At 52.9% G+C, this 16,163-nt stretch overlaps 2 protein-coding genes across 2 annotated transcripts in view; one reads left to right on the top strand and one right to left on the bottom strand.

The window, feature by feature from the left end:
• The window catches only part of Slit1 (slit guidance ligand 1), a 154,927-nt gene extending 139,020 nt beyond the window's left edge, over positions 1 to 15,907 (top strand). The window contains exons 28-37 of the mRNA XM_005335276.3: positions 247 to 344; positions 3,321 to 3,460; positions 3,592 to 3,685; positions 5,928 to 6,065; positions 8,140 to 8,377; positions 9,965 to 10,095; positions 10,454 to 10,608; positions 11,619 to 11,907; positions 12,234 to 12,445; positions 13,183 to 15,907. Coding sequence (XP_005335333.3) covers positions 247 to 344; positions 3,321 to 3,460; positions 3,592 to 3,685; positions 5,928 to 6,065; positions 8,140 to 8,377; positions 9,965 to 10,095; positions 10,454 to 10,608; positions 11,619 to 11,907; positions 12,234 to 12,445; positions 13,183 to 13,421 — 1,734 coding nt within the window. The 3' untranslated portion in view covers positions 13,422 to 15,907. The remainder of the gene's footprint in view (positions 1 to 246; positions 345 to 3,320; positions 3,461 to 3,591; positions 3,686 to 5,927; positions 6,066 to 8,139; positions 8,378 to 9,964; positions 10,096 to 10,453; positions 10,609 to 11,618; positions 11,908 to 12,233; positions 12,446 to 13,182) is intronic.
• Lcor (ligand dependent nuclear receptor corepressor) overlaps positions 1 to 16,163 on the bottom strand; it is a 181,479-nt gene that overhangs the window by 27,358 nt on the left and 137,958 nt on the right. The window lies entirely within an intron of this gene.

A 16,163-nucleotide genomic window follows, 5' to 3' on the forward strand; every position in this document is an offset into this window, starting at 1 on the left:
TGGGTCTGTCGTGTTTTCCAGGCTGTCCTCAGTACCCAAAGCAGTGCCTGGCTCAGAGCAGGCACTTGAGTGAGCCTGTCATCAGTGATCTAACGTGTGGATGGATGGATGGATGGATGGGTGAAAGAAAGAATGATAAGTAACTCCTGGGACGGGGGGCTGAGCCACTGAGGGGCTAGCTGTCTCTACTCAACACACTAATCCCCAGGTCTCCCTAGAGTCCCTGTCACTGACCTTTCCCTCCAGGGCCGAGACTGTGAGGTATCCCTGGACAGCTGTTCCAGCAGCCCTTGTGGCAATGGAGGGACGTGCCATGCCCAGGAGGGCCAGGATGGTGGCTTCACGTGAGTGGCCTGGGGGCAGGAGCCTGGGTGGGGGGAATGTTTTGATGGGACCAGCAACTATACCTTGGTGTTATACTTCCCCCAAGGGGATGGCCCAGGCCTCCCTGTGTTCCAGGAGATGGGGGTAGAGACTTAGGGGGAGCAGACAATGCTGTGAGACATAGCTGTGCCCAGGGGACAGCCAGAGTCACAAAGGAAGCGCTCACGGATGAGCGGGGGCTTGGGCCTGCTCTGCAGCTTCCTGCTACAGCCCACTTCTTGCTCTAACAAGGTACTGGGCGCTGAAGGGTCTTTGCAGGATACTGGGACGCAGTGCCAGGAATAGACTGGGAACAACTAAGATTCATTTATCAACCACAAAACCTCTGCTCTGAGCCGGACAGTGTGCTGGCTGTGCCACTTGCCTGAAGGTGGGGTAGACAGCCCCTCCTGTCCAGCTGCCACCCTGCACCCCCAGGAACAGCAGAGGCTGCCATTGGGTGGGTGAGGCCTACCCAGAAGGGGTGCCAAGTCCCCATCATTCCCTCTGGGGTTCTCCCCAGATTTCATGACTCACATTGACCACCGCAGAGAGGGGACAGCCCTCTGGACCCACCATGACACTCATTTCCCTGTAGAGTGCAGAGTCCAACCTCAAGTTCTCTCTGAGGTCCTGTGGCTGCTGACATCACCATCTAAGCCCCTCCCGCCGATATGCTCCGCCCCCTGCCCCCACCGACCCCCCCCACCCTCCCAGAGCTTTTCCGAGGAGTAGAGTGTTTGGTGGCTGGAAAATAAATTGGCCGCTCAATAAATTGGCTCTTGAGAAAATGATGTTGAATCTACCGGCAGAAATGGCCAAACCTGCCTCTGCAAACCCAAATTACCAGACGTAAAACACGAAAGTCTAAGAGGCCTCTCCTGGCGTCGCCTTGGAAACGCGTCCTCCTCCTGCTGTCAGCCTGGGCGGCAGCCCCAGCAGCGCTCCGCTCCGGCTCCTCCTCGGGCTCCTCCGCGGGGACCAAGGCCCCTCGCACTCAGCAGCCCTGCAGCCCGGGTCGCCCGGGTGGGCCCTCCAGGTAGAAGCGGGTGCCTCCTTAAGTCACCCCTCCACCGGAGGCTCCCCCGGCCCCTGCCCACTCCCACTGCCTTATCCTTGGCTCCCGCCAGAGGGGGCTTTTTGCAATGCCAAGTGACCCTGTTATCCCGGCTTAACATGCCCACCGACCCCCAGCCACACGCCATTAAAATTAAACTCTAGAACATGCCCTGCAGCTGTGGTCTTCAGAGGGCTTTACCCGACCCCCACCCCACCCCCAAATATAAACCCGTACCACCGTCCTTAGACTGACAGCTAAAATGTTTCATCAAAATAAAATTTAGTTTTTCTTTGCAATGTAGATAAGGTCTTCGATAGTGTGAGTGTTATTAATATTTAAAGATGAAACGATCACTTAGTCACTCATTCCTTATCCTCCAGTGGCAATGGGAAGAGCATTGCAATTTGATACCATATTTAAATGCCCTGAATGCAGGGAAATGCTCCCCCCACCCTTTCCTTCTCCTGGAGCTAGCGTTCCCATCATGCTCCCCCCTCCCGTTCTCTGTAGAGTGTATTAGGATTTGAAGCCCCACAGTCTTCTCTTCGGGAGCACCTGCTGGCTTCTCTGCCATCAACAAGGAGTCTAAGTGGTAACATGTAAAGTCTTCTTTTTGGTATTTCTCGTCAACATGAGTCTGATTAGCTTCTTTTGAGTTATCATGACAATTGCCAATAACATACAATCATTCAAAACAAGAAAACCACATGATGAAATTTGACTGGTAGTTATTATGCATGAAGGTAAATCTTACTGGACTGTGTCCCTTAATGAAACTTAAGGGTATGGACAGGGTGCTTTTCTGGAGTTCTTTTCTTCTCTGAATGGGTCCACGTGTCCAGGGGGGATGGGACAGAGCAGGAGAGGGCTCAACAGCCCTGGTTGTTGGCTTTGTTTTTATGGATGTAAATGCTGGGAAAGTTTGTTCACATAAATACACCAACAGGATTAGGAGGAGTTTTATTATAGCCATGTCACTCAGTTCTTTGAAACTCTTCCCAGTTGATGTACCCAAACCTTCAGAGTGATCTATCACCAAAGGTATTTTTCATGCTCTGTCAGCTGAGAGTTCCGTGAGGCCTCCCATCACTTGCAACGGGTGGAACCGGAAACCTCTTGACTTACAAAAACCATTTGTTCTGCTTTCTACGCATCAGGGTCCCCAGTTGTTGTTTTACTTGGTGCCTCACACCTTGCACTTGGGATGGTTCAGGGCACCTTTTGGAGTCCTGGACAGAGCAGTTTAGGGAGGAGCCTGTGTGGACATTTGAAGAGGGGGATTTCTCAGACCTCTCTCTGACCCTCACACCACTTGGAAAACCTCAGGTGCCTCGGGGGAAGTTATAACCCTGGTTTGAGGGTCACTGATCTCCAGGACCCTCCACAACCCAGCTCCTGCTCCCCTCAGCCCCATTCTCCCTGAAGCCTGCGCTCCACATGCTGCCCCTGAACTGCGTGGATGAGCAGGGCCCTTCCTGGAGGATGTGTGTGGAAGTCAGGCTTTTGGACATTCCTCTGTCCCTGCTGCCTTCCCTCCCCTTCCTGCTCCTTCTGCTTGGGTCCTTGAATAGGTCAATTTGTCCCCTCCTCCAGGAAACCTGCCCTGGGCGACCCACCAAGGAGGAGTTAGTTGTCCTCTGCCCCTGTCTGCCCACACCCTGGTTTCAGGCACGTTTACCACCCCACACTCCCCACCTCTGCTCCAGTCACCGGTCTTTTTCACTAGACTGTGATTGAGTCCTTTGAGGGCAGCACCTGTCTTGTTCACCTGTAACCTACCTTAACAGCCCCTGCCAAGGGCCTGGCCCAGAGAAGAAACCCTGATTCTGTGGAAGGATGATCCTGAGTGGGGACACAGGTTTCCATCTGTGCCTCTCCCTCTTACCATCCCCCACAGGTGCACCTGTCCCATCGGCTTTGAAGGACCAACCTGTGAGGTGAACACGGATGACTGTGTGGAGCATGCCTGTGCCAATGGAGGCGTCTGTGTGGATGGTGTGGGCAACTACACCTGCCGGTGCCCCCTGCAGTACACGGGTAAGCATGGTGGGGCCAGAGCACACGCCGGAGCCCTGTGCTGTGGGTGGCAGGTCTGGGGCCTTCTCAGTGTCTGAGGAGGTTCTGCTGGGCCTGGCTTCTCTCCTGCCTCTTGCTCCTTATTTCCCCAGGAAGGGCCTGTGAGCAGCTGGTGGACTTCTGCTCCCCGGATCTGAACCCATGTCAGCATGAGGCCCAGTGTGTGGGCACCCCAGATGGGCCCAGGTCAGTGGCACCCATTGCCAGGGATTTCAGTCTGGGCTCTGCCTTCTCCCCATCCCTCATGTTCTCACCTGTCAGAGGGTTTGGTCTCAGTGATGCAGGGTGCAGAGGGTGGTTATGGGTACTATTCTGGCCTGAGAGACCTATCTGCAGCATCACCCTGAATGAATCAGTTGGCTGCACTGTTTCAGATTTTCAGCTGTGTGGCAGCGCTTCCTCCTGGGGTGATTACAATGATTAGGTGAGAAAGTATATGACAAGCACTTTCTTCTGTGTCTAGCATCCAAGTTCTCCACCCAGAGTCAATTGTTCCAGATCCACAGCTGCTTATCCCAATTACAAAATCCACGAAACTCTAAAGACCAAAAACTTCTTCCGAAGGTACAATCGGCCCTCACCGGAACGTATTTGTTAAGAAGGGCTGAGCTGAGCTGATATGAGGCCATTTATACTGTTGCTCATCCCATGGAGTGTGGATATGTACAGATTTTGCTACCAAAATCTAAACTTTTTGGCTTATAGGGCCATCTCCGACCATCTCAGCAGGTTATATCATCCACTGTTTTATGGACTATTTTACCAATGCCAAGAAGTTCTGAATTCCAGAGCCTGTTCAGCCCTGGGAGGTTTGGGCACGGAATTGCTGTCCTATATTATTGTCATCGTTGGGTGGAATCCCCTAGGAAGCCTGCCATCTAGCCAGAGCTGCCTGATATCCATGGGCAGGAAGTTAGTGTCAGAAGATGACTGAGGCCTGGATACACCATCAGTGGGCTGCATCAAACCTCCATACAAATGATAGACAGATGCTACACTCCTGCAGTGGCAGGGCAGACCAGGGACACACTGAGTGGCAGGTATCCTCCTCAGAGATGCTGTGTCTCAGAGGGTGGAATGGAGCAGGGTTTCAAACAGGCAACTAACCCTCTTTGGAACTGCTGGCATCATCCTTCCTGCCACAGGGAACGGGTACTGTGCTTTGTCCTGGGCCCAAGCTGCAGCACAGGGTTATATAGTGCACATCTCTCAACTTCCTATCCTGATGTGGTGGCAAGGTGGAACTGACACTCAGCACTGTGCCTAGAAACCAGCCAGTATTCAATACGCAGTCACTGGGTGGGTGGGTGGGTGGATGGATGGATGGATGGAGTGGGTGGTGGTTCAGCTACTGTAACAGTGTTTCAAAATGCAACTCAAGACTCAATTCAAGTAGATAGTGATCAATTGGGTGGGTCAAAGTTAACATTAAGAAAAAAACCATCAGAGAGCAATGTACCATTTTATAGGGTAAGAATAAATGTTGTTGTACTAAATTGATTGATTGATGCGTGTGTGTGTGTGTGTGTGTGTGTGTGTGTGTGTGTGTGTGTGTGTAGGCAGTGAGCTGAAAGATATTTCTTAGATCCTGAAAAACACTGAGTTCAGGAATGAGTAAAATAATCCAGGCAAGGGCACTGATCTGCTCATTGTGTGGTTGAGCAGTGGAGTTTGGAGTTCAGAAGGGATTCAGAGAAGAGATTGCTCAGTGAGGGGTGGTGTTCACTAGAGGTGAGGTATTGGCTTGGCTGCACCATGCAGAGGGTGCTCCAGAATCAACAGTTGTATCTGGCAGGTGTGGGCTTGGTGGGGGGAGCGGATAGCCTGCAGGACAGGGAATGTCTTGCAAGGCCATTACTGGAAAGGGGAGAGAGAGTGTGCCCTTTATTTGATAGGCAAATGGTTGGCCAAGACAGATTTGGGGGGAGACAGTGATGTGGTGAGAGCTGGGAGGCTAGAGGCCGGCCTGGGGCCAAGGTTCCCATTGAGAGGCCGGCACATGCCCTGCTAAAGGATGGGCCCAGCAGAGTTGGAGAGTCTGGTGAAGAGGGGTGGCTGAGCCATGTGATGCAGGAGCACGTGCCCGGGGTTGTGAGAGAGCATGGAGGGAGCAGCCGAGCAGCAGGGCAGGTTGGAAGAGAGTTGGCCTTGCATGTGGAGATAGGTTCTCTGGGACAAAAGTCTCATTTCCTCCTGCTGCTGGGCAGCCACCCTCTCCATCCAGGTCCCCCCACCCCCACATAAACTCTCTTCTCATGCTGGAAAACACTGTCAGGATGGGCTGGGTCCTCGTTATATCCAGGGCTCTTTTTGGCCTCCTGGTGGTCTCCACAGGGACTTGAGGTCCTCTGTCACATGAACACGCAGTATGGGCCCTGGCCACCTGGGCTCTGGGCTGTGTGGCTGACACCCCCACCCCCACCCCCAGGTGTGAGTGTGCACCAGGTTACGCGGGTGACAACTGCAGTGAGAATCAGGACGACTGCAGGGATCATCGCTGCCAGAATGGGGCTCAGTGCGTGGACGAGGTCAACAGCTATGCCTGCCTCTGTGCCGAGGGCTACAGGTGAGCCACCGGGATGCACCTGAGCTGCTGCTCTAGCTGTCCGTCTGGGCTGGCTGGGTCAGAGTCTGGTAGTCGAATCCTGGATTTTTAACTGTGGTTCTGCCAATCCTAGCTGTGCAGCCTGGGAAAGTCATGTATGGCTCAGAACCTAGGCAGAGGGTCCCTAACCTGTTAGTGGGGGATGGGAGGCAGGTACAGATTACTGGGAAGTGTTCATGACTTACTCTTCGGGCTGAACTGTGGAAGTCATGTCCTGCCATAAAGGTCATCTACCTTCTCCTGGGGGCTCCCCTGGGAAGCTGGAGGGGCTGCCTTCTGGCCACCCACCTCCCACACTCTGCTTGTGTCTTCTTTTATACCCTCATGGTGCTGGTGATGGAATCCAGGGCCTCACTGATGCTGAACATGCCTCCACCACTAGATACACCCCAGCTCCTTGTGTTGTTTTTTAAAAATACCTTTATCAATATATAATTCATATACCATACGATTTGAAGTGTAAAATTCAATGGTCTTTCATATATCCTCAGAATTGTGCATCTATCACAATAATCGATTTAGAACATTTTCTTTATTCCAGAAGGAAACCCCATACCCATCCTCTGTCACTTCCAGCCCACCCTCCAGCATTTTCTAATCTACCAATAAGTGTGTTTGTGAACATATTCTGGACATTCCATTTAATGGAATCATACAATGCACTGTCTTTTCTGTCTGCTTCTTTCACTTAGCATAATATTTTCAAAGTTTGTTCATGTTGCAAAGAAGTCAATCAGGAACTTGATAGGGATCATATTGGTCAATTTCAGGAACAATGCTATTTTAACAGCAGTAAGTCTTCTGATTTATGAACATGGGATGTCTTTCTATCTATTTAGACTTTCTTTAATTTCTTTCAATAATTGCTTTGTAATTATCAAAGAAAGTTTTGCACTTATTCTTAAAACTTGTTCCCAAGTATTTTATTCTGTTCGATGGTATGGTAAGTGGAATTGTTTAATTTAATTTTTCCTTTGATTTTTGTGCATCAACTGTATCCTGCAATCTTGCGAATTCTTTAATTAGTTCTGAGTGCATTTTAGTGGATTCTTTAGGATTTTCTTATATAGGATCATGTCATGTGAAAGTAGAGATAGTTTTCTTTTTTTCCAAAATCTAGATGCATTTTATTTCATTCTCTTGTCTAACTGCTCTGGATAGAATCCCTAGTACAATATAGCATAGAAGCTGTGAGAGCAGATGTCCTTGTCTTGGGGGATAATCCTTCAGTCTTTCATTATTAAATATGTTATGTGGTTTTTGTGGGTGCCCTTCATTAAATTAACTTCCTAATTTGTTGAGTTAAAACAACCTTGGATTCCTGGGGTATATCCCAAATGATCATGGTATATAATGCTTTTTATTCTGGATTTGATGTTTGTTTGTGTATGAGTGTGTGTGTGTGTGTGTGTGTGTGTGTGTGTGTGTGTGTGTGTGTTTTCCAGGGTTGGGTAAGCCAGAGCCTTACACATGCTAGGCAAGTGCTCCATCATTCAACTACCTACCAGTCCTTAATATTTTGTTAAGGATTTTTGTGCCCATATTTATAAGAGATATCAGTCTGTGATTTTTGTTGTGAGGTCTTTGGCTTTGGTATCAGAGTTAGTTTTTTTTTCTTTTCTTTATTTTTCTGAAGAGTCTGTGAAGAATTTATATTAATTCTTCTTTAAATGTTTTGTGAGATTCACCAATGAAACCACCTAGGCCTGGGAAGTTTTGTGATTATTCAGTTTCTTTACTGACACCAGCAGTGAGTGCTTCTCAATCATTATTATACACATGAACCACCTGAGATCTTGTTAACAAGCAGATTCAGTAGGCTTCCCCCTTCTGACAGGTAATGTCCATGCTGCTGAACCAGGGGCCAGCCAACCACACTTGTTCTCAGTACCCTTCCACGGGGGGAAAAACGTGTTCACTAAGAACATCTTCAGTCACTTTAAGGCTCTGTTTCCCCAGGATGTTTAGTGAATTCCTCTCCAGGACTCTTCTTCCTTTGGTTGGGCCTTCTCTGACCTGTGTCCTTTCCCCTCAGCGGACAGCTCTGTGAGATCCCCCCACACCCACCTGCCCCCAGGAACCCCTGTGAGGGGACTGAGTGCCAGAATGGGGCCAACTGTGTGGACCAGGGCAGCCGGCCTGTGTGCCAGTGCCTCCCAGGCTTCGGTGGCCCTGAGTGTGAGAAGTTGCTCAGTGTCAACTTTGTGGATCGGGACACTTATCTGCAGTTCACTGACCTGCAGAACTGGCCACGGGCTAATATCACACTACAGGTGGGTACCCAGGGCGCCTCTTCCCAAGAGGGAGTCCGGGAACAGGGGACCATGGCCTCAGGTCAGAGCATCAGACTGTACCTCTGCCTAGGGGACCTAGAAGGGACATGTGTCAGTCAAAACTCCTCCTGGCCTTTGGGGACTCAGCTTGAGCCGGTTTGGACAGTTGGGAAGGTAACTAAGCCACACATCAGGCAAGGTGGAGGCAGTCCCCGGGGAGGCTGGATTCAGAAAACCAAGCTCCACAGGGTCCTTCCCCACCGTCTTCTATCTCAACTACTCCTTGGCTTCTGCCTCCTGTGCTGCACACAGGCTGGTTTCATGTGGCCAGAAGGTGGCCAGAGCTCTGGGCTTGGTCCCTGAGTTGCCCTTTTTATATCTTCTATTTTGTCTTAGAATGTGATCATGTTACAGATAAAAAGAAAGCAAGTCCCACTTCCACAACACAGAAATGTGCACATTTTGTATATCCATATTCTGCTAAATATTTCTTGGAGAGGGAGAGTGGATTGAATTGCATATTACCCCAAAGAAAAGTTAAACTCCTCCTTAGTCATCTCTCTCCCCAAAATTCCATTCCTGATGGCAAATGCCACGTCTTTCTTCTCTCTTTGTTTTGTCCCCTTCTTTTTCTCAGAACCTTTCAGCCTCTCACACATGCTCATTCGGCTCTCCTCCCCACGTCACTTCTCCAAAATCCTGTCCACTCACATTATCCTCACAGCAGGACAAGAGCCAGCCTTAGCTGCTTAACAAAACGAAACTCACCCAAACCCTCATCCTTGGTCGAATCCTCATAGCCCCAGAAAGTCCCATTACCAGACCCAAAGGGGCTCTTCCCTGCCAGCTCTAAGCAGACAACAGTCAGCAGTCTCAGGGGAGTTCTCTGATTGGCCTGGTCTCAGTCACATGCCCATCCCTGTACCAACCGCTGGATCCGAGGAGATGGGATAGTATGATTGGTCTTGCCTGAACCATGTGCCCACCTCCAGGGATCAGGGGTTCAGGGTCTTTATCAGAAGATAGTAGGGGAGAGACTCAAGGCAGAAGGAACAGATCATGGCCCCCAGAGCAACTGAGGGGACCTCCCTTCCAAACAAAAATCCTGCTCTTGCTTGTCTTGTTTGTCACAACAGCTCCAGTGACAGACACGATCTCCTGAGAGGCTCCTTCCAGATTTGGACAATTCTGGCTGAGACAGCCCTCCTGCCCTTGTCCCCTCTCTAGTCCTCACCCTGTGTGGCTAGCTCCCACAGAGGGGCTCCCTTCACCTGGGAAGTGGGGGTCCCAATCTGCCTCTCCCTCTCTGGAGCAGACTCCCCAAGATTCCTCTGTTCCTCTGGTACATCTTTTCTAGGTCTCAGCTGGCTTGTCTGTCCTTCTGCCTGGACCTGACCAGACTGGCAGTAGTTGGTATTTGAATCCTAGACTGCCAGCCTCTGTCAGTGCCTCCTAGAGAAGTGGCCCCTGGGGAGGTTGGCCAGGCAGGGAAGGATGCCTCTGCACACAGCCTGGCCTGTCCAGTTTCTGTGCCACCCATTGCTACTGTGAGGGGCGGAGTGGGAGAGAAAGTGCTTTGCCCATTAGGTCTCCACTGCAGAGGACAATGGGATTCTGCTGTACAATGGAGACAACGACCACATCGCAGTTGAGCTGTACCAGGGCCACGTGCGTGTCAGCTATGACCCAGGCAGCTACCCCAGTTCTGCTATCTACAGGTAGGGCTTCCTCGTGCTCCCCACCTACCCTCAGGGGCAGGGCGACTGCCAGGGCAGTATAGTTGTTGGGACCACTAGAAACTTGGGCCGCCCACCAGGTCCAACCCCAGCTTAGCGTGAGGCTCTCTGAGGTCTAAGGGGTGGCCTCTCCTTCCTCATCCCAACCCTAAACTCAGAGGAGGTTCTCCAATAGTGGGGGCCTCTGCCCCTAACTTCTCAGTTTCTCCCTAGGGCCCCAGAAAGGGGCCTGTAAGTCTTCTCCCTGACAGATTTAGTCACTTTGGAAGTAGCTACTGGGCCAATGGTACTCCAAAATGACACCTACTCCTTTGGGTGGGGGCACCTCATCTCCTTCCAGTGCTGAGACGATCAATGACGGGCAGTTCCACACTGTTGAGCTGGTCACCTTTGACCAGATGGTGAATCTCTCCATCGATGGTGGCAGTCCCATGACCATGGACAACTTTGGCAAACACTACACGCTCAACAGCGAGGCCCCTCTTTACGTGGGAGGTGAGGAACTGGTGCTGGGTACGCTGCAGCTGTCTTTCTCCAGGATTCTCCATTGGACCATGATGTCAGTATCCCAAGGTGGGGGCCTCTGGCTCTCTGGCCTGAGTGGCCCAGGAGACCTGATACCCAGGACACTGCACTGTGAGGGAAAATGCCAAGAGGTGGGTGTTGTCCTAGTGAAAGGCCAAGTTGCTGCTGGATTGTCCTCCCCTGCCTGGAGCCCAGGCTGCTCTTTGCCCAGTCCTGCTGACCAAGAAGGATGGGGGACAGGCCTAGGAGAGGGCCTGGGGCTTTCCCGGCTGTCTCCCTCACCATGTTCACCTTTCTTCCCATCTTTGGGCCAGAAGGGGCTCCATTCCCAGTCTTAGGCCCTTGGAGGTCAGAGCTGCTGCTAGAGGCAGTCCACGCATCAGCTGTAAACACCCACTGGCCGTACAGGTGTTGCAGGCCAGGTGATCCCGTCCACCACCCACAGACATTTCTGGTTTGGTTGGAGCCAGGCTCTGGGTATAGTGGGGGAGGGCTGCTGATTCCTGGCCCCCTGGTTCTGATGCCACCTCTGTCTCTGCTCTTCGAGCAACTTCAGGCAAGTCGCTGGTCATCTTTCAGGTAGATTTTGGAACGCCCGATCTCAGAGGGTAGCTGGGAAGCAATGACCATCAGAACCAAGGGGCCAGTGCCCAGGCCAAGTCCTTGGCTTTGATTGGGGTCTCTAGAGATAAAAGCTAGTGTTCTAGATGGGAGAAAGGAGCCCTGGGTAGGGCAGCCTAGAACCTCACTTGCCAACTGCCATGCCGGGCTGACAACCCAGCTGTCATCCCAGGGAAAGCAGCTTTTCCGTGCATTCTGGGAAATGAATCTGGCCGTCTAGGTGGCAAAGGCTCAGGGTCACAGGGCCAGAAGGACAGAGACTGAGGGTAACAGGGGACACTAGAGCTGCCCAGCAGATCTCAGAGTTGGGTGCTACGTCCGGCCTGACTCAGCCTGGCTTTGCTCCCTGCCCACCCCAGGGATGCCCGTGGACGTGAACTCAGCTGCCTTCCGCCTGTGGCAGATCCTCAATGGCACCAGCTTCCATGGTTGTATTCGAAACCTGTACATCAACAATGAGCTGCAGGACTTCACCAAGACGCAGATGAAACCAGGCGTGGTGCCGGGCTGCGAACCCTGCCGCAAGCTCTACTGCCTGCATGGCATCTGCCAGCCCAGTGCCAGCCCGGGGCCTGTGTGCCACTGTGAGGCTGGCTGGGGGGGCCTGCACTGCGACCAGCCAGCTGAGGGCCCCTGCCATGGGCACAAGTGAGTATGGGATGGGCTGAGGGAGGCCTTGCCCCTGGGTACCTGCCCTTTCCCACATTCTACTTGTCCATGTGAGGGCCACCTCTCAAACTGTAGTTTGAAACCCCTAAATTGGAGCACGGAACCTAACACAGCTCCCCCACCCACCTCCATACTGGTTTTCCATGTTTATTAATAGGAAAAGGCTCATAAGGACAATCAGAATTGTGTTTTTTTCCCTTGGTTTTAAATCTTGGCGACAGAATACAGTCCTATGAAGTCAAGGCTGGGAGAGGTGGGCCTTGGGTTGGCCTGTCCTCACGGTGACTTTTCTCTGTCTCCTCCAGGTGTGTCCATGGGGAATGTGTGCCCCTCGATGCCCTTTCCTACAGCTGCCAGTGCCAGGATGGGTACTCAGGGGCTCTGTGCAACCAGGTCGGGGCGGCTGCAGAGCCCTGTGGGGGCCTGCAGTGCCTGCATGGCCACTGCCAGGCCTCGGCCACCAAGGGAGCACACTGTGTTTGTGACCCTGGCTTTGCGGGCAAGCTGTGTGAGCAAGGTCAGGGGCCCCCCTCCTGATGTGCCCTCTGCAGGGTCCCTCCCCACAAAATGCATAGCAACTTGGTGTTTCCTTCCTCCCAACCTCAGCTACCCTCCCCACTCCTCTCCACTTGAGGCTACTCCTGGCCTTTTGGTGTCCCCCACCTTCTGTGCACTGAGCTCCACCCCCCACCTCCCCTGGGCCCAGCCCACTCCTCAGCTGCCCTTTCTGGCTGAGATCTCTAGTTACAGAAGAGATCACCTAGGTAACAGCTCCTAGCCAGATCACCACATCTTAGTCCCATCCACTCTGGACCTGGGAGTGGCCGAAGTCAGGGTTTGGGACCCCTTCTCAAGCCCTCCCCAGCCAGCTTGACCAGGATGCTGAGTCGGAATCTAGACTGCTGAGGCTGGGCAGGGGAAGCAGGGGAAACCCAGACCTGGGGCCCCTTTGGCCATCACCTCCCCAGCAGGGATTTCTTTTATAATGTCATCATCCCCTCCAGGCCTCTGTAAGGGGAGGCATCTTACTCCGGCAGCTAGGAATTTCCTCCTTCCCCCCGGCCACACTGTGGGCCCCAGGAGGAAGCTGTGCGAAGGTGCATGCTCAGAAGGTGGGAGGACGCTGGGGACAGAGGGGCGTGAGAGCATGAAGACCCCTCCAGGGATGCTGCCTGCTTCCTCCTCCTCCTCCTGGGGCAGCAGCTGGACCCTGAGTGTACCCTGAGGCTTTCTCTTGGTGTCTGTCCCATCCAGAGTCCGAATGCCGGGGGGACCCTGTGCGGGACTTTCACCGGGTCCAGAGGGGCTATGCCATCTGCCAGACCACGCGCCCACTGTCGTGGGTGGAGTGCCGGGGCACGTGCCTGGGCCAGGGCTGCTGCAGGGGCCTGCGGCTGAAGCGGAGGAAGCTCACCTTCGAGTGCAGCGATGGGACCTCTTTTGCTGAGGAGGTGGAGAAGCCCACCAAGTGTGGCTGTGCCCTCTGCGCGTAGTGGGCGCGGGCCGGCGGCGGGCGGCAGCTGGGCTGGGGGTGCGGGCCATCACCAGGACGGCGCCAGGCCCTGGGCAGCGCGGGTGGCCTTGACAGCCTTTCTAGCTTTGGCCCGGCGGAGGGGCGAGGCCGAGCTGCCGCCCTCTCCGGAAGTGCCTTGCACAAATAGGCGCTTAATAAATATTTGTTGAATGAATGTGTGCGTGAGGTCAGGCCACAAAGGGCCGAGTGGTGGCACCCCTCCATACCCGGTCTGAAGAAGGGGGCTGAGCCTTTCTCAAGCTGGCCTTCCCCCTGGGGCCTCTGCGAGTAACGGCCTCACTCCTGCTGCCACAGCATCTTGCTGGCAGCAGGCCGGGGGCAGACGGAAGGGCCTCCTCTTGCCACGGGAAAGGGGCTGCCCCACTCGGTTGGCACTGCTTGGGAAGGATGCTGGGGTGGAGTTGGTTCTTAAGACCAGGCCTTGAATTCTGATGTGTAGGATGACCACTTTAGCTTCTATGAGGGGGTTCCCAGGGAAGGCAGACCCCACCAAAGAGGGCAGGAAGTTCTGGCTCCAGTTGAGTAAACATCACCTGCCTCCATCACTAGCCACGCATGGGACACTGCACCTTGGGCTCTCCAGCCACCCACCCATTACAAGCTGTTGGTGAACTACTGGCAATGGGTCAGGTGTGAGGGTTTGGTGACCAGGCAGGGATCTCCTTTGTGAAGTTCAGCTCAGATCTCCTGGCACTGAAGGTCAGTAGGGAGCACTGGGGTCACAAAGGTCGTCATCATAGCCTTTGTTAGCTGTCATGCTGGGCAGACTTCTCTCCATCTGGACCTCAGGGTCCTCAGCTATAAAATGGGGAGGAACAAAAGGAACTGTGTAGATTCTCCTGCTGTGGTCTCAGAAGGAAACCTGAGGAGTTAGAAGTCCCATTCTCTTAATCACAGCCACAAGTATTTATGTGCCTAACCTGGGACGGGATACTGCGAGCATCCAGCCCTAATGGGCAGGCATGAACCAATCCCTGTGCACTGCAGGAGTGACAAGGATGCCTGGGAAGAGTAGAGCCCAGTGGGGCTCTGGCCATTGACCCTTGTTGGGACTGCAGCTGCCCACCCTAGTGTTAGAGCTACTGGGTGTGGGATTCTCTGACAGAGCTTATCTGGCATGCTGAATCAAGCGGGTGATTTCTGAATCTGAGAGTTAGCAAAGGGAGGAAAAGTTACTCTTCTTTCCAGATGTCTCCCGAAGAGCATGTAGCCCTGAGTATGCAAGGGGGACCTTAGTGCTGACTGCAGAGATCATCAGCCTCTTGCAGCCACAGAAGCCTGGCACATTCCACCACACCTGCACTCATGCCTGCAAGTATGAGCTGGGACCCTGGGGTGGGAAACAGGGCCCTGCTCTGCTCAAATGGGTAAGTGTCCTCAAGGCAGGATCTGACCCTCAGCAGGGGGCCGGGCTCTTACTGTCTTGAGGCTCTGAGCAACACTAACCTGCATAGGGCAGAAACACGCAAGAGCAGCCAGCCTGCCCCTTCCCTGAAAAAAAAGATGTTGGACTCACTAGCCCTGAGGAAGTTCACCTCTCTGGTGGTCCCCATAGAGCTGGAGAAGCCAGTTCCCAAGCTGAGGAACACTGACTGGCAGGAGGCCTCGTCACTCTGCACAAAGGGGCACCTACAGAAAGGTGATGCCACCCCTTCCCCAGGGCTATGGGTACGGCAGGTGAGAGGTCAGTGTGATGGTTCCCAGGCAGTACTGCATGAGCCTAAATTACCCACATCAGCCCTGCCATGCTAGTCCTTGGCTGAATCTGAGGACTAGAATCTACTGCAAGCCGAGGGCAACAAGGGGCCAGGAGAGCCACGTGCCCCAAGATCAACTTATCCTGCAACTGCAAGTCACTAGGGACCCTGGTCATCATCTCCAGTGCCTGTTCACACTGATGAAGTCCTGGAAGGCGGCTACTGGGAGACCACCTGCTGAGAAATCGCCTCTGCATCTTGTCCCCCTTTGGCAAATGTCTTCAGTTCCTTTGTGGTTGCCACTGGTTGCTTCCATTATGTGCACTGAAGACACCCAGCAGGGCAAAGCCTGAGAAGCTGTTCTCTGCAGCAACACTGGTGACAGCCATGGGTCTCTGGGACTCTTGGGAAATGGAAAAGGCCGACTTTCTCCTCTTTGCCTGCTGTTAGCCTAACCACGAAAGTATCTCTTTATACAGAATACTTACAGATTCTAATATATATTTGTATTTCATTTTGTTATAGTATTTTTATATGTTAAAGTCAACTCCAATGTCTTGTTTTGATTTGCAGATGCTATGTGGTCGTGACCTTTGGTGTGGGGTTTCTGTAGTCTTATTTGGATCGAATCTAAGAGACTGGTTTAGACAGCCCATGAGGGTGCTGCACCTGCCCTTCCCCTGGAAGTACTGTTTTAGAATGCCAATATTGTCTTGTCTTTCATGTGAACATGACATTGATTCACTTATATTGTTTGGTTGGTCTCTTTTTCCACCGAGGTGAGCCTATTCCTGCCTGCATTCACCCTCCCAGGGCTTAAGAGCCTGAGGGCTGATGCCATGCCCAACAGTATCCCCACACGCAGAATATCTGCCCTGGAGCCCTGTTCCTGAAGTGGCAAAGGACGTCTGTCCATCCTGAAGGAAGAAGGGTTTGGGGGCCAGCAGTCAGAACTGGCTGGGGGTATAAGCCAGAGAGGGTATAGCACACATGGTCTGGGGAAG

Source organism: Ictidomys tridecemlineatus, chromosome 1, assembly GCF_052094955.1.
Source record: "Ictidomys tridecemlineatus isolate mIctTri1 chromosome 1, mIctTri1.hap1, whole genome shotgun sequence".
Taxonomy (NCBI): Eukaryota; Metazoa; Chordata; class Mammalia; order Rodentia; family Sciuridae; genus Ictidomys; species Ictidomys tridecemlineatus.